General features: G+C 41.1%; 1 protein-coding gene across 8 annotated transcripts in view; it reads right to left on the bottom strand.

The window, feature by feature from the left end:
* arnt2 (aryl-hydrocarbon receptor nuclear translocator 2) overlaps positions 1–18,125 on the bottom strand; it is a 355,307-nt gene that overhangs the window by 147,789 nt on the left and 189,393 nt on the right. For all 8 annotated transcript variants that reach the window (XR_005941438.1, XR_005941437.1, XR_005941439.1 and 5 more), the window contains exons 9-10: positions 17,079–17,213; positions 11,806–11,880 (exon numbers count right to left, since the gene is read on the bottom strand). Coding sequence is in view for 5 of the 8 variants with exons in the window: in XM_041174967.1 (XP_041030901.1) it covers positions 11,806–11,880; positions 17,079–17,213 (210 nt within the window). In the remaining 3 variants the exon portion in view is untranslated. The remainder of the gene's footprint in view (positions 1–11,805; positions 11,881–17,078; positions 17,214–18,125) is intronic.

Genomic DNA, 18,125 nt, shown 5'->3' with positions numbered 1-18,125 from the left:
AAACCTAAATATGGGTGCAAGGATCATCAGCAGCACTGTACTCTCACCTGTACTTACAGCATACTGCTTGCCACACAGTTACTCTGGCTGATACAGTACTTCAGGCAAACCGTGTTATCTTAAAGGATAAAATTTGAAAACAAAATTTGTTGAAGTTTTAGCAAAAAATTCCCTTACAAGTGAAAATGCAACTTTAAAAAAAAAATCACTTTTCTTGGGGGAAAATCTGAATTTGTCATTTTGAATGGCAAAAAGATTCAGTTTATCACACAATGTCTCCAAATAACAAGCCATTAGACTTACCATAGGCATCAGTGTCACGAGATCCATGTTCCACTTGGATAAGGCAGGCAATGTCTACCTATATAATTTAAATTCTTGTATCTCGTGTATCTGTAGCATTACACATTTGTTGGGAGAATACTTCCTTAAAATTGTAAATCATTGAAATAATCATTATCTGTTATGTTATCCAAGCTTTTTGCAGGAGGTAAAAGATCAGGTCAGAGCATCTCAAAACAGTCAAAAACCAATTCTACCATTACCAGTTTTACTGGTTTTGCTTTTGTCACAATCAATAATCAGCTCATTTAACAGACAGGTAAGGCTCGAATCAACAAAGACCAGCCACAAATAAATGATCACATATATTCCTCATTATTTGACTAGTCAACTTGCTCATGCTTATTTCCAGAATACCAACAGCAAAGAAGTAACACAAAACCAACCAAGACACTGATATAATCTCTTTAATGTCCTGTGGTTTCCTCACACACATAGGGGCATTACTTAAGTTGATACTATAATATTTTAAAACACTAAATCTATCTATAAAGTTTGCCACTGTATACATCCAAGATTTTTCATATGCAATGGGTTTAACACACACATATATACATCGGTATATAGCTAATGCACATGTCTGCACGAGAGACAGACACATCCTGTTTCAGCTTTCACCCCTCACAGTACCAGAGAGCTGCACAACAACTAAGAGAATCATTTACAAATAACAGTAAGGCAAGGGAAACAACATTCTAAGGTAAAGGGGCTTTTTCAACATTTTATGCAATGTAGGCAGTTAATGAGAATTTCTTAGAAAAAAGAATTGTTTAAAATGAGGACGAGCAATTATTCCACCAAAGCATCAGTGATACCTCATACTTTCAGGTAAACAAAATTCAACACAATAGGTCAAAAGAAATATAGTATGGCAGACAAGTAATAACTATGTTCACTTACATTCGAACATACGAATTAGGAGCGGGAGTAGGCCACTCAGCCCCTCACGTCTAATCTGCCATTCAGTATCATGGCTGATCCGAATGTAACCTCAACCCCACATTCCTGCCTACAGAATCACAGTGCAGAAGAGACCCTTCGGCCCATCAAGTCTGCACTGACACGTGTGAAACACCTGGCCTAACTAGCTAATCCCATTTACCAGCACTTGGCCTATAGCTTTGAATGTTATGACGTACCAAGTGCTCATCCAGATACTTTTTAAAGGATGTGAGGCAACCCGCCTCCACCACCCTCCCAGGCAGCGCATTCCAGACCGTCACTACCCTCTGGGTAAAAAAGTTTTTCCTCACATTCCCCTAAACCTCCTGCACCTCACCTTGAACTTATACCCCCTTGTGAATGACCCTTCAACTAAGGGGAACAGCTGCTCCCTATCCACCCTGTCCTAGGCCCTCATAATCTTGTACACCTCGATCAGGTCGCCCCTCAGTCTTCTCTGCTCAAACGAAAACAACCCAAGTCTATCTAACCTCTCTTCATAACTTAAATGTTTCATCCCAGGCAACATCCTGCTGAATCTCCTCTGCAACCCTTCCAGTGCAATCACATCCTTCCTATAATGTGGCGACCAGAACTGCACACAGTACTCCAGCTGTGGCCTCACCAAGGTTCTGTACAACTCCAACATGACCTCCCTACTTTTGTAATCTATGCCTCGATTGATAAAGGCAAGTGTCCCATATGCCTTTTTCACCACCCCACTAACATGCCCTTCCGCCTTCAGAGATCTATGGGCACACTGCCAAGGTCCCTTTGTTCCTCAGAACTTCCTAGTGCCATGCCGTTCATTGAATACTTCCTTGTCAAATTACCCCTGATAACCTTTCGCCACCCCATCCCTGATAATCAAGAATCTATCTAGCTCTACCTTAAAAATATTCAAAGGCTCTGCTTCCACTGCCTTTTGAGGAAGAGAGTTGCAAAGGCTCACAACCCTCAGAAAATAAATTCTCCTAATTTCCGTCTTAAATGAGCAACCCCTTATTTTTAAACACTGACCCCCTAGTTCTAGATTCTCCCAAAAGAGGAAATATCCTCTCCACATCCACCCTATCAAGACCCTCAGGGTCTTATATGTTTCAATTAAGTCGCCTCTTATGTTTCTAAATTCCAGTGGATACAAGCCTAACCTGTCCAGCTTTTCCTCATAAGCCATCCTGCCCATTCCTGGTATTAGTCTAGTAAACCTTCTCTGAACTGCTTCTACCGCATTTACATATTTCTTTAAATAAGGAGACCAGTATTGTACAAGAGGTGGTCTCACCAATGCACTGTACAACTGAAGCATAACCCCCTTACTTTTGCAACCAATTCCCTTCACAATAAGCTATAACATTCTATTAGCTTTTCTCATTACTTGCTGTGTCTGCAAACCAACCTTTTGTGATTCATGCACTAGGACACCCAGGTTCCTCTGAATCTCTGAGCTCTGCAATCTCTCACCATTTAGATAATAAGCTTTTTCATTCTTCCTGCCAAAATGAACGATTTTACATTTGCCCACATTCTTCTCCGTTTGCCAGATCTTTGCCCACTCACTTAACCTATGTCACTTTGTAGCCTCCTTACATCCTCTTCACAATTTACTTTCCTACCTATCTTTGTGTTGTCAGCAAATTTAGCAACTATTCCTTTGGTCCCTTAATCCAAGTCACTTATATCATTTATATCACTTACAAAATGTAGCTGCATAAATCCATAAAGAATAATATGGTGTGGTGTGAAAATATTCTCTTTTTAAATCCTATTTTCAGATCACAAAGCCAAACTACTGCAGATGCTGGAATCAAAAACAGAAAATGCTGAAAACTCATCTGTGAAGAGAGAAGCCACATTAACGTTTCAGATCAAAGACCTTTAATCTGGACTGGGAAAAGTTATTTTCAGGCAAGTGAAAGGAGAAAGGGCAGAAAAAAGGATAAGGGTAGGTCTGTGATCTGGTGCAAGACAGGAGAGATTAAATTACAAAACCATAATAGTGCAAGGTCAAAGGGAGTGGTAATGGGACAAGTAGAGAACCAAAACGTGTGTCAAGAGAAGGTGCAAATGGCACAATCATGAAGAGCTATCATTCAAAAACAAGAGAAAAACCACAAGGTCCCACATGGGAGACTTATAAAGAAGGCAAATGCACATGGGATACAGGGTAATTTGATAAGGTGGATTCAAAATTGGCTTAGCTGTAGGAGGCAGAGGGTGATGACAGAAGGATGCTTTAGTGGCTGGAAGGCAGTGTCCAGTAGCGTACCACAGGGATCTGTGCTCAGTCCATGATTATTTGTCATTTACATAAGCGACACAGATGACTATGTGGGGGGTAGGATTAGTAAGCTTGTGGATGACACAAAGATTGGCCGGGTGGTTAACAGTGAGGTTAAGTGTCTTGGGCTACAAGAAGATATAGATGGGATGGTCAAACGGGCAGATAAGTGGCAGATGGAATTTAACCCTGAAAAGTGTGAGGTGATACACTTTAGAAGGAGTAATTTGACAAGGAAGTATTCAATGAATGGTATGACATTAGGAAGTTCTGAGGAACAAAGGGACCTTGGCGGTGTGTCCATAGATCTCTAAAGGCAGAGGGGCATGTTAGTGAGGTGGTGAAAAAGGCATAAGGGACATTGCCTTTATCAATTGAGGCATAGATTACAAAAGTAGGGAGGTCATGTTGGAGTTGTCTTGTACCTTAGTGAGGCCACAGCCAGAGTACTGTGTGCAGTTCTGGTCGCCACATTATAGGAAGGATGTGATTGCACTCAAGGGGGTGCAGAGGAGATTCAGCAGGATGTTGCCTGGGATGAAACATTTAAGTTATGAAGAGAGGTTGGATAGACTTGGGTTGTTTTTGTTGGAGCAGAGGGGCAACCTGATCGAGGTGTACAAGATTATGTGGGGCATGGACAGGGTGGATAGGGAGCAGCTGTTCCCCTTAGTTGAAGGGTCAGTCACAAGGGGGTACAAGGTGAGGGATAGGAGGTTTAGGGGGGATGTAAGGAAAAATCTTTTTACCCAGAGGGTGGTGACGGTCTGGAATGCGCTGCCTGGGAGGGTGGTGGAGGCGGGTTGCCTCACATCCTTTAAAAAGTACCTGGATGAGCACTTGGCACGTCATAACATTCAAGGCTGTGGGCCAAGTGCTGGTAAATGGGATTAGGTAGGTAGGTCAGGTGTTTCTCACATGTTGGTGCAGACTCGATGGGCATGTTCTGCACTGTGATTCTGCGAAAACTGAGCAAAGAAAAGAAACAAAATGGGGCAGAGGTTACGATCTGAAATTAGTGAACTCAATGTAAAGCCCAAATTGCTGAAGAAGTGCTTAATCAAAAGTTGAGGTACTGTTCCTCGAGCTTACAGTGAGCTTCAATGAAACACAGCAGGAGGCCAAAGACAGAGAGGTTAGCATGAAAGCAAGATGGAAAATTAGAATAACAGGGAGGCAGAAGCTCAGGGCCACCCTTGTGGACTGAAAGGAAATATTCCTCAAATCGGTCACCAGATCTGCATTTCATCTCCCCAATGTGGGGAGGCCACATCATGTGTAGCAAATATAAAAATAGGGGAACAGAAGCACAGTGGTAATGTTACTGGACTATAATCCAAAGGCCATGACTAATGCTGTGCAATTCAAATCCCACCATGGTAGCAGTGGGGAACTAAAATTCAATTAAATAATAAATCTGGAATAAAACGTTAGCCTCAGAAATGACGAACATGAAACTACCAGATTGTTGTAAAAGCCTGTCTGGTTCACTAATGTCCTTTAAGGAAGGAAATTTACTGTTCTTATCTGGTCTGGCGTACATGTGATTCCAGACGTACAGCAACATGGTTGACTCTTAACTGCTCTCTGAAATGGCCTAACAAGCCACTCAGCTGTACCAAACCACAACAAAGAAGTCGAAGAAGAATAAACAGGACGAACCATCCAGCACCAACCTAGGCACCGGAAAAAATAAAGGCACACCAAGCCCAGCCAATCCTGCACTGTACTTCTTACTAATATCTGGGGGACCTGTGTCAAAATTAGGAGAGCTGTCCCACTGACTAGTCAAGTAATGACCTTACATAGTCACACTCAGCAAATCAAAATCCACAGCCAATGTCCAAGGAAGAAAACCTCCTGCTGATTACCACTGACTGCCTTCCCTCAGCTGATGAATCAGTGCTCCACAATTTTGAAATACCATTTGGAAGAAGCACTCAGAGTAGCAAGGGCATGCAATGTATTCTAGGTGGGAGACTTCAATGTCCATCACCACAATAGCACTACTATTGACTGAGCCCTGAAGGATATATCTGCCAGACCAGATCTGTGGTCAGTATGAGGGATAAAGCTAGTGATAGCTTGACAATGCTATCACTAATCTGCCTGTCGCAGTTCCATCTATCCAAGAAACATTGGTAGGAGTGACCACCGCAAAGTAATTGTGAAGAACAAGACCCGCTTTCATTCTGAGGACACCCTCCATCGTATTGCATGGCACTACCATTGTGCTAAAAGGGACAGACTTAGGACAGATCAAGCATTTCAAAACTGGGCACCATGAGGCGCTATCGAACATCAGCAGCAGGAGAATTATATTCAACCACAATCTGTAACCTCATGTGCTGCATATCCCTCACTCCATTACCATCACACCAGGTGACCTACCCTGGCTCAATGGGATTTGTAGGAGGGCATGCCAGGAGCAGCACAAGGCATATCTAAAGATGAGTGCCAAGCTGGTGATGTTACAAGATCTGACTAGAAGGCCAAACAACGAAAGCAGCATTTAATAGAGAGACCCAAAACCAACAGATTAGATCAAAGCCCTGTTGTCTTGCCACATCCAGTTGTGGATGGATCCACAAACATCCCCGTCCTCCATGATGGGGGAGATAAGGCGTCAACATTTGCAACTATCTTCTGCCAAAAGTGGCAAGTGGGTGATCCATCTAGGCCTCCTTCTAAGGTCTCCATCACAGTTTCCATTTTTCAGCCAATTCTCTTCACTCTACGTGATATGGCTGAAGGTACTGGATACAGCAAAGCCTATGGGACCTGAAAACTTGTGCTGCAGAACTAGCCGCGCCCGTAGCCAAGCTGTTCCAGTACAGCTGCAACACTTGATTTAACCAACAATATGAAAATTGTCCCAAGTATGTCCTGTCCACAAAAATCAGGTCAAATTCAATTCTGTCAATTACTGCCTCATTAGTTTTCTCTTGGTCATCAGCAAAGTGATGGAAGGTGTTGTCAACAATGCTATAAGGTGGCACTTACATAGCAATAACCTGCTTACTAAAGCTCAGTTTGGGTCCACTAAGGCCACTCAACTCCAGGCCTCGTTACAGCCTTGGCCCAAAGTTATACAAGAGTGGAATTCAAGAGGTGAGCTGAGCGTGGCTGCCTTGATAGCAAGCAGATTTGCCTGAGTGTGGTATCAAGAAGCCTTAGCAAAACTGAAGTTAATGGGAATCATAGTGAAAGCTCTCCTCAGTTTGGAATCATACCCAGCACAAAGGAAGACAGTTGTGGTTGTTGGAGGTCAATCATCCCAGCCCCAAGACATCATTGCAGTAGTTCCTCAGGGTAGTGTCCTGGGCCCAATCATTTTCAGCTGCTTCATCAATGACCCTCCCTCAATATAAGGTTAGAAGTGGAGATATTCCCTGATGATTGCAGTGTTCAGTACCCTAACCATCTGCTTTTAAATACAGATGTCCAATCTCTCTACAACTCTATCCTCCAACAGGATGGCCTGACAGCTCTCCACTTCTTCACTGAAGATAGACCTAACCATCCCCCACACCATCCATGTCCTGGCTGAGCTTGTTCTCACATTGAACAACTTCTCCTTTAACTCATCTCGCTTCCTCCAAATAAAAGGTGTTGCTGTCGCAAGCCACATGGGTCCTAGCCATGCTTGCCTTTTTTGTGAAATATGTGGAACATTCTTTGTTCCAGTCCAATGAGGCTCTCTCCTTCAGAGTCACCATTGTACCAGGAAATTACGTCTAAGTGCCGTTTCCTACTTTTGCCCCGAATTGGAAAATTTCATCAACTTTGCTTCCAATTTCCAGCCTTCTCTCGTCTTTACGTAGCACATTTCTGCTTCCTATCTCCTTGTTAACTAGTCTGTCTCAGGGTGTCAACCAGCATTCATTGTGAACCCAATGGCTCCCACAGCTAACATGACTGCACTTCCCATAAGGATGCTATTCTATTTTCCAATTTCTCCCCTTCATGTTCCAATGATATAACCTCCCATACTCGCTTTTCCAATATGTCTTCCTTTTTCCTGAACCAAGGTGACCCCTCACCATGTTTGAGGGCCCTTCTGTTCTTACTCCTCCTCCTCCCTCTGAGAATCATGATAGGGTTCCCTTTGTACTCACCTTCCATCCCACGAGCCTTTACATTCAATGGATCATCATCTGCGATTTCTGCCACTTCCAGCGTGATACCACGACAAAACACATCTTACTTTCCCATTTCAGCAGAGACTGGTCCACTCCTCAATCACCCCTAACACCCACTTCCCTTCCCCTGATACCTTTCCATGCAAGTGCCGGAGATGCAACACCTGCCCTTTTACTTCCTCTTTTCTCACCTTCTGAGTGAAACAGCAATTTATTTGTACTTCTTTCGATTTAGAATACTGTATCAGCTGCTCACAATGTTGTCTCCTCTATATGCGAGGCCAAATCCAGATTGATTTGGCCCAGACTGATTTGCAAAACACCTCTGCTCAGTGTCCGTTCTATCCGCAAGCATGACCCTGAGTTTACAGGCACCTTTCAATTTAATTCTCCAACTCACTCCCAATCCAAACTCTGTCCTCAGCATACTGCAATGTTCCAACCAAGTTCAAAGTAAATTTGATGAATAGCACTTCATCTTTTGATTAGGCATTTTTCAGTCTTCCAGCCTGAACACTGAGTTCAACAATTTCAGATCATAATCTCTGCTCGCAATTTGTTTCCTTTCTCTTTGCTGGTTTTGGTTTCTTCTCTCTCGTTTTTCTCATTTCTTTTTTGCTTTCAGATGGCAAATGTTCATGATTCTACCACTCACATCTCCTCCAGGCATAATCTTTTGCTTCTTTACTTGCCCCATTACCATTCCCTTTGGTCTTGCAGCGTGAACATTTTTGTCACTTAACCTCTCTTGCCTTCCACTCAATCACAGACTCTCCCTTTCTTCGTTTTCCTACACTCCCCACCTTTCGTTTGCTTAAAACCTATTACATCTCTAACCTTTCCCAGTTTTGATGAAAAGCCATTGACCTGAAATGTTAACGCTGTTTCAATTTTCAAAGCAAGTAGTTTAGGCCATTTTTCTTGACAACATTCCAAGTGATATGCATGACTGTGTTCTGCAGCAGTTGGGTACTTCACATCAGAGTCACCACACTTAGTGAACATAACTGATAAAAGCTGGGATGACCAAGCGTTTGTCTTTTTATATACAAGGGTCACTATTGCTATATCAGCAGAGTCACTTTTTTAATAATCAGAGAATTGCAATGTGAAATGCAGAGTGTATTCTTATAGTTGAACAACTGATTGATCACAGCATAATATTCTGAGACAAATCTAGGGTTTTCAGCCTGCAGTACAACTCTCCCTGTCAGTTTCTCTACTCACTGGCACTTCAAATTTAACAAAGTGTTTACATTAAAGCTGATGTTCTGCCACCTTCAACCTGACAAAAGGTGAAAGATTTTCCCAACTGGAAACGTTGCCATGTTCTTGCCTCACTGGCAATCCCAATGCAAAATTTGATATTAAATAGTGTCAGGGACCTGAATGCTTGCAGACAATATGGTCAGTTGTTAGAGTGATATGCTGTTGGTCAACAGTCAGAAATTTCCTTTGACTGTCCAGGATCACTAAGGGGGGTTGCAAGGGGCAGCAGAATAGTGATATTGAATGTTACCTTGCTTGAGCCTCACAGCAGCACATCCACATCATCAGACATCCAGCAGGTGGGAAGGTGCTGTGCTGCTCGGTCCTTGCCCAGCATCTTCCTTTCCCTTTTTTTGCCTGATCCTGAAGAGACCTCTCCATGCAGTTAAATCTTTTGTGAAAACTTTCACATTATTTTAAAATCAAAAGCAATTTGAGTATTTCATCAAAGAAAAGCCGTAGTCAATTACTGGCATAAGATTTTCCAAAGGGAAAAGGGATTAATGTACAGGAGGTATGCACCACACACAGAAAACTTCTAATGGATTATAAAGCTAGAGCATTACTTTCAATGTGTTGTCTGTGTGAAACTCACACTAAAAGCCAAATACTTTCCGCTGACCATAGAATTTAACCCAGATAGCCACTTCCCTGAAGCTACAGCACCATCTCTTATCTTTGAAGCCTTGTGTTTGCTACCATCACATTAAGAGGTTAGATTATCAAAAGGAAGCTATACAGGGCTGGAAAATAAAACTGCCCTGTTCAATTCTGAGATGTCACCCTTGTCCAATGGAGTAAAATTGGGAAAACAACAGGCAACTTGCCACTTGAGGACACTTTGTACTGTCAATTGATCTTTTATGAAGTATCAAAGATTAGCAAAAGGATGAAAATGGTAAAGGTTCTTGTTCCATTCTGTTGGCATCTTGGTGAGTGAAGCAGGACAAGCATTCCTCAAATGATGCGTAGCTGGGTCACACAGAGCAAGGGAGTTCAAACCCTTGCCTGTGCTGAGTTGACTGAGGCAATTTTCCTTGCCAATACTGGATAAGAGACAACAGACCAGTGTATCTGCTTCTGATCACTGTCCAAGGACCCCTGCAGAAAATGTATTACCTACAGATGTATGATGGTGCCAAGATCAGGCTTGGCCATGAGGCCCCCCCTACAGCTGGCTAACCCAACAACATTCACTGTCAATGGCAAAATTAGTGAGCAGAAGTCGGCGAGCTTGAAGTTTCTCTAAAATAAGAAAAGGTTTATCTGAGGGGGTTACAAATGGTGAATTTTGAGTTCTTTTTGAATTAAAAAACACCAGCATTTTCTCCAAACAAAAGGTTCGAGATAACTTCCCTTCTTACATGGTTCAGCTACATCAACCCCAATTCAACCCAATCCCAGCAAGTAATCAAGAAGGCTAATGGAACGCTATCCTTTATTACAAGAGGGATTGAACATAATAGTAAGGATGTTATGCTTCAGTTATACAGGGCATTGGTGAGACCGCACTTCGAGTACTGTGTGTAGTTTTGGTTTCCTTATTTAAGGAAGGATGTAAATGTATTGGAGGCGGTTGAAAGGAGCTTTACTAGACTGGTACCAGGAATGAGTGGGTTGTCTTATGAGAAAAGGTTGGACAGACTGGGCTTGTTTCCACTGGAGTTAGAAAAGTGAGGGGCGATTGAAGTATAAAAGATCCTGAACGGTCTTGACAAGGTGGACGTCGAAAGGATGTTTCCTTTTGTGGGCGAGTCCAGAACTAGGGGCACTGTTTTAAAATGAAATGTCGCTCTTTTAGGACCGAGATGAGGAGAAATTTTTTTCTCTGATGGTTGTGCAACTTTGGAACTCTCTGCCTCAGAAGGTGGTGGAGGTGGGGCCATTGAATATTTTTAAGGCAGAGGTAGATAGATTCTTGTTAGGCAAGGGAATCAAAGGCTAATCGGGGTTAAATGGGAACTTGGGAATCGAAACACAAGAAGATCAGCCATGATCTTACTTAATGGTGGAGTAGGCTCGAGGGGCCGAATGGTCTACTCCTGTTCCTATTTCTTATGTTATGTTCAATAAGTAGTAATGAGGAATGGAAAGGCAATAAATTTTACTCCACATTGTGAAATCTTGTATCCCAAAACAACTAAGAAGTGCGACTTTCCTTCAAGTCCTATCTGTATGAACTCTGTTAACGGCTGGATCTTAGATATAAATATCTCTCCATTGTTGATTTGGGTATTAATGGCCGGTTGGTATACATGTGTTTGGGAAGGAAGCAGTTAACTATCAAGGAGTGTTTAAGTGGGTAATTGTAAGTTAATTAGCTAAGTACCTCACTGGCTGTTATATAAATGAGAAATAGGTTGAGACAAGGGGTGTGGAGTTTTACGTGTACAAGAATAAAACTCTGCTTAAAGAAGTCAAGACTTGGCTCCTGTCTATTATCAAGAAGTCATTGGACCTGTACACATGCTGCAAATCAATCTGAGATGCAAGTGGTGGATCTTTAATGGTTAAAACATTCATGATATTTGTTATTATGCATAATCAAAACAAGTTACTTCAAAGTCTAGCTTTTACAAAATTCTTTACACAAAATATGCATGAGTTTTAAGTCTATTTTCCAAAGTAGGATAAACTAGAATATTTGTAATTATAAAGTCTTCTTTTAAATGGAAAAATGTTAAACATCTTAGCACTTTGTATCGCCAAGTCTGAGACTACTTATATTTCAAGAATTAAGATGAACATAGAAAGTTCATGAAAAACAACATGATATTCAAACACATGAAAGTATCATTCCACTGCTTTGTCACTGTATGCTGTAAATACCTGCTGGAAGCTGTCCCGCACGTGGCTTTGATCTTCGGGATGGCAAAACTCTACAATATCCTTTCCCAGTAGCTCCTGACAAGAAAAAAAGAATCAGAAGTATTTAAGTAAATAGAACTAGATTATGAGTCCTAGTGGTGAGTCAAGCTTGCAGGGTAATAGGGTTTAGTGTTGGAGCCCTATTCTTACAGGCTTCCTTCAAGCATGGCTGCTCACTGACAGAATAAAACTAGCATATATAGTTACAGTAATAGAAATCCCATGGTATTGCTTACAATTTTAATTGTTTCTCTGCTTCTGTGCATTTGTCTCTAGTTAATTGTATTTTAATTGGGTATTTAATCGCACTCAGGCAGTGGGCATTAACTTGGGATTCACCTGTGCTCACATATTTCAAAGAAGACCGACACTTGTTGATTTTGGACCTAAACCAGATAGCCACCTCCCTGAAGCTACAATGCCATCTGATATCTTTAAAGCCTTGTGTTTACGACCATGCTATCCAGAGGTTAGCTTATCAAAAGACTATACAGGACTAGAAACTAAAATTGCGCTGTTCAATTCTGAGGTGCATGATATATAATGGGCCGGATTTTCACTACTGAAGCAGGTAACTTGAGTCAGGAAATTTCCAGTTTCAGTTTAAAGGGCCCTATTAGATCCAACTTTCTCTCCAGGAGGTGGGGGGGGGGGAGAGGCGGGATAGAATTGGGCCTGCTGACCCCGGAAGGAGATCGAAGGTGGCCACAGAGGTGGGCAGGTGCCAAGGCAGGCTGGTTTAAAAGGCTTGCATCGGTTCTCTGGAATCTAGTCCCAGTTATTTCATAAGCTGTTAGGCCCTCTAGCCCTCACCCCTCTATCGAATCCCCATGCCCCCTCACACCCCCATGCTCCCTTCATGCTAACTCATCTCCTCCACCAACACTCCCAGCCCCTTTATACAGCCTTGCCACCTCTACAGTCATCCATCCAATATCCACCATGGGCAGACCTCAGGAGCCATGTGGAGATGAAAAAATTCCTATTAATGAAACCTATTCAAAGCCCAGTGGTTAATCTGTTATAAAAACAAATATGCCTTTATTCAGTAGCCACATCAGAGACAGCTAATCTTTTAATAGCTTCTTTAAACTGTCAATCAAACTGTGAACTCAGAAACCCCTGCTGAGATAATTGTAGCTTTTGAAAATCAGAGATGCAAATGACATAATAACAGCCCCTGGGAAATATCAATAAAGATCCCTATTGAAACTGTGGAACAGGTCATAATATTTCTTTTTAACCTACAAAAGATTTTTTTTTAAACTCTCACTTACAGCTTAAGTTTTTTTCTAAGTTTAAAGAGCAGGGGATTTAAAAAGCTTCAGATCACAGCAATTAGACAAACCTTATTCATCTGTCAAGAACATTTAAGTCTACTCCATCAATTCGACTCCCACACTGTGGGTTAAGGCCCTTGCAACAGCCAAAATGTGGTCAGTTTGAACTCAGCGGTAGGTTCAAATGGTCCCGTGGAGTTTGGGTTTCCTGCCCGTGTGAATCATACTCTTTCCCGTACTGTCAAAAATTGGATCTGTAGAAAATGGGGCTGGGAGGTCGGCAGAGTCTTCTTGACTCCGTGAAAATCCAGTTCAAAGTGTCTCTATAAATAAAAGCCTGGTAAGTGTGGAAAGCTAGCTTCCAGCTCCATCATTCACTGCCTGGTTGTGTTCCAACATCTTTGACTTTTCTGTTTCAATGTTACTCCAGTTCTTCTGTTTCCCACTCTCTTTGCATGCCTCATACTTTATCTTTTCTTTTCTGCTGATAGCATCATACACTTAAACCTGAGGTGCAAGCTCCATGAACATTAATTAAAGAGGTTTGGTCACTAAAGACCATTGATGAGGACTGAAAAATAGTGGACTGAGGTCCTAAATTAAGGGATAACCCAACTAAATTGGCTGAATTAATACAATAAAATTTAAAACACACGAGGTTGCCAGAAAAGCTGGTACAGCCTCTCAATCATGGGCACGGTGAGGATCAGCAAAGTCAGGGTGGGTTGGTGCCATTGCACAGTGAAACAAAAGTTACAGACTCAATGGATAACAACTTGCATGACCACAGGTTCCTACATGATGTTGGAAAGGTACAATGGGGTAATGACACAGTCAAGATATGCATGCTCACAGAAGGAGCTAGAACATATAGTCATTCCACTGATGCAAGAGTGACACTGTGTATTGTCACCCCAGAAGAACAAGTGAAGATGAAATCATAGACATATCTGAGAATAAGACAAGCCCCTTGTTGGGTGAGATCACTATCAGTTCCATTACTTCCCACATAGAAACAGTGTTGGGCTTTCACTTAATAGTCTCACATAAGCCAGGCTGGTTGGAGCACTTATTGGAAAAGATCAACATAAGTATGTTGATGTACACCCAGTGCCATTACATGTAAGGAACAGGCAAGGGAGATGCTGGATCTGGGAGTAACATAACCAATCCCATAGTCCACCATCATCCTTATTGGTTCCAAAGGACAAATCCACAAAGTCTTGTGGAGATATCCATAAACTATCAACAGGAGCTAATGCCGACCCAATGTCTGGCATAGAGGGCGTCTTGAGAAGGTTCGGGGCATCAAGTATGTGGAAACACTAGGAAGGTACCACAACAAAAGGACGTGCCAAGCTTCCTGTTTTCTGCAAAGTCAGGGCTGTTTAAATTTACAGTTATGTCTTTTGGAAAGAAAAATGCACCACCACATTCTAATGGCTCATAGGTTTCACAAACGGGAATTACACCGTCACATATATTAACAACAAAATCTCATAACAAAGGAATTAGAACCAGCATTTGTTCAGTTGGCCAGCTATTAACACACATTCATTGCTCATTACAGAGCTTACACAGTCCAGACTGATGCATCAGACAGATCTATCAGTATTTAACTTCAAAAGATCCAGTGATTTAAGCAAGTTGTATTCTGTCATTTCAAATAGTTTATTCCACAATTTAAAATAAAATGTCTAAACATCTCTTGTGCAGTACAGGAACTACATTTACAGTATATTCAGAACGCAATCACTCAAATATTGTACGGTCATAAGGAATAGAAGCAGGTATAGACCATTTGGCTCCTTGAGCCTGCTCCACCTTACAGAAAGATCATGGCAGATCTGATTATGGTCTGAACTCCACCTTCCCGTCTGCCTCCTATAACCCTTAACCCTCTAGTACATCAAAGATTTAAGTCAGTCTTATATATATTCAATGACCCAGACTCCACTGTTCTCTATGGAAGAGAATTCCAAACACTAACCACTCTCAGAAGAAATTCCTCCTCAGCTCCATCTTAAATGAGAGACCCCTTATTTTTAAATTCTGCCTCCTAGTTCTAGAGTCCAACACAAGGAGAAACATCTTCTCAGTGTCTTCCTTGTTAGGAGAAATGTATTTTGTGATTGGTTCAGTTATGAATATGACGGCCTGTTATTTTTTGAATGATGCTGGCATTTATAAAGTTATAACGAGCCTCAACAAGAGTTATAAAAAGGAGCAAACAAGCAACAGTTCTCTTGTATATAGTTGAATCTTCATTGAGAGGCAGGTAGATTTTAGTCAGCTTCCAGAATTAAGAAGAAAACAAAGAAAGGAGTTGTGAACACAATTTTTTATTTAGCAGCTTGACCTTTGGTGATTCTTCCCCTCAAGGAGGCATATGAAAGAATTTTTAAGATGTAAATCTATCCCAGAATTTAAAAAAAATTATATACGTATACAGGAGTGGGTGAGGAGATTTTTCTTTCATGGAGTTAATATATATGTGAAAAGGAAAGATTTGCATGGTAAGCGGAAAGTAAAGGGGAGTGGGGCTAACTGGATCTTTCTTTCAAAAGGTCGGTAGAGACACGATGCATCGAATGGCCTCATTCTGTGCTGTATAGTCCTATCAGGATCAGAAATAGATTCTGTACAGGTAGAAGAATAATTCCATTAGCTACAAAATGACTGACAGAATTGTGCTCTGTTCATTCTTAGCCCATGGCATGGTTTTCCAGCATTGTTGGCTCTCAGTCTGAAATCATAATCACATTCAGTTTTTTAGAGTTAGGCTGGGACACTCGTCATAACTCTCTGTACCTTATGAGGGAAGTTGGTTCTAAAATTGGCATGGAAGAAATCTGAAGTAAATATAGTATTTACATAGACTATAACCATAAGTACTCCTCTAGACTATCCTTTACTTTTAAGCCTTTTCTCAGCCCTACCTAAGTAGGTGTCAGGGTTCTGTGACCCGAACTGCAAGTTTGTTTTTGCTCTCTTGACTTCAGGAATTGACAAAAAAAAGTCTTTCTGGATGTGACTAATCAACATTCTTTGGTTTTGATTTTGACTTTCAGATTTCTTTAAAGCGCTGATGTAATTGCGCGCTGGAGCTCTACTCTGTAGTACCTTGGAATTTCTCATTATGTTGAAGATGCTATACAAATACAAGTTGTTGTTGTCGCAGGGCCATCAAATATCTCAAGTACTTCTGAATAATGCAAAAAATAGCTGCAGAAATAGGGTTAAATTAAGTCGGTTAAATGCTGGATTTATTTCAGAGACGCTAGTTTTCCACAAAAATAAGATAGTTGCGATTTCCTAACATGTGATATTAGCCACAATTATTTTTGGATTTAACCTTGCTTAAGTCAACAGCAATAAGCAGTTCAAAAGAACTGCTCAGGAACAGATGACTGATCCAACATTATACATGCATATTGTGGCTCTGAAGATCAAATGTAATCAGTAAGTTATAGCCTACTTAGAAAATTCTACACTTGTGAAATTTCCCTAAACTGAAAAAAATGTAACCAATTGTGCAGTTTTTTTGGGTTGCTTGACTAAAATTAACCAGAGCGAGTGTTTTGTTGGCTCTTACCTGCATTTGGCCCATTGATATTTGTTTGTACTAACTCCCTTGATTTGACACACGAGTTGACTACAGCTCAAACCAGTATAGTGATTTACTTCTCTCAACAAACCCTAAAAGCACAGAGGTCATTTTGCATACTAGCCATTTATTGAAATTTCAGCATGCAGTTTCTCCAGGGGCCATGATTTTCTACTGGATCTGGCTATTGGCCTCATTAAATCTTTTCATGTGGTCCTCATAATGTACTGTAAAGTTTAACTGAAATCAGGCTAAATTTCAGGTGTTACACTAACACAGAGAAAAGTCTTTCTATCAATAAAGAGAGCCTTAAACAAGTCTGCAAATACATGAGCACGGGGACTAACCTGCGGTTGATAGCCAATGACTGTGATGCATCTATGATCCACGAATGTAAAGAGTCCGTCTGAATTGTGCCTGGACAGGAATTCTGTTGGGATGGCGAGTCCATTCATATCCATGCACACAGGTGAGCTTGTTACCTTAGAAAGTATGTTATCAGAATTAAATGTATTAGGGGGAATTCTACATTAAAAAACATAACATATTATTTTTCTGTCTTGACTTTCATGCAAAGTATCACAGCGTATCCAGCCTATTTTTAACCATATAGCTCATACATCTCCTGTTTGGTGCGAAGGTGAGAAAAAAGTCTACCTGTAAGAAGCACAATGAATCAGTCACTGATAATGCAATGACTATCATCAGCTTGCAGAAAAGGGAGTTGCAAAAGGGCAGATCAACACAAAAAGTGAATTTCACAATCTGTCCTGCAGGGTAGAGGAATTAATAGAAGTTTTTAACATTAGACCTGAGGTGGAAGACTTCAAGATTACTTTTCAAATTAAAAACTTTCCTCCTCCCTTCCTTGATAGGCAATATGAAGGAGCTGCAGTTAGAAACAATCAGTTTGCCTTGTCTAGTTTGTTGCATATTTTCCTATTCTCCCAATTAGATGCAACTGGCTGCTTAGAGAGAAGCATAGAAACATGAGGAGGCCATTCAATCCCTCCATCATGTTCTCTAATTCAATTCCATCATGGCTGATCTGTACCTTACCTCTTATCAACCTACCTCAGTTCTGTAATCCTTAATACTTTTACCTAATGAAAATAGGAGTGGCAGGAAAGGAGCAGAAAGAGGGAACCAAAATGGAAACATTAGGATAGGAGAAAAAAGTACCCATATGTTTGAAACAAATAAAACACACAAAAAAACAACTTAATCTCTTAACAGACTAGTAGAGTGAACTATTTGTAATTATAATGAACAGTGAACACTTATGATTTCACATCTGGGGTATGTGTTAGACTCCAGCTCACAATGTTGCAATGAACATCTTTTGATGAACGCAAGAGATTTTTGACTACATGAGTCTAATTCCTTGTGGGTGA

This window comes from Carcharodon carcharias, chromosome 26, assembly GCF_017639515.1.
Source record: "Carcharodon carcharias isolate sCarCar2 chromosome 26, sCarCar2.pri, whole genome shotgun sequence".
Classification (NCBI taxonomy): domain Eukaryota; kingdom Metazoa; phylum Chordata; class Chondrichthyes; order Lamniformes; family Lamnidae; genus Carcharodon; species Carcharodon carcharias.
This window is presented reverse-complemented; position numbering and strand designations above follow the sequence as displayed.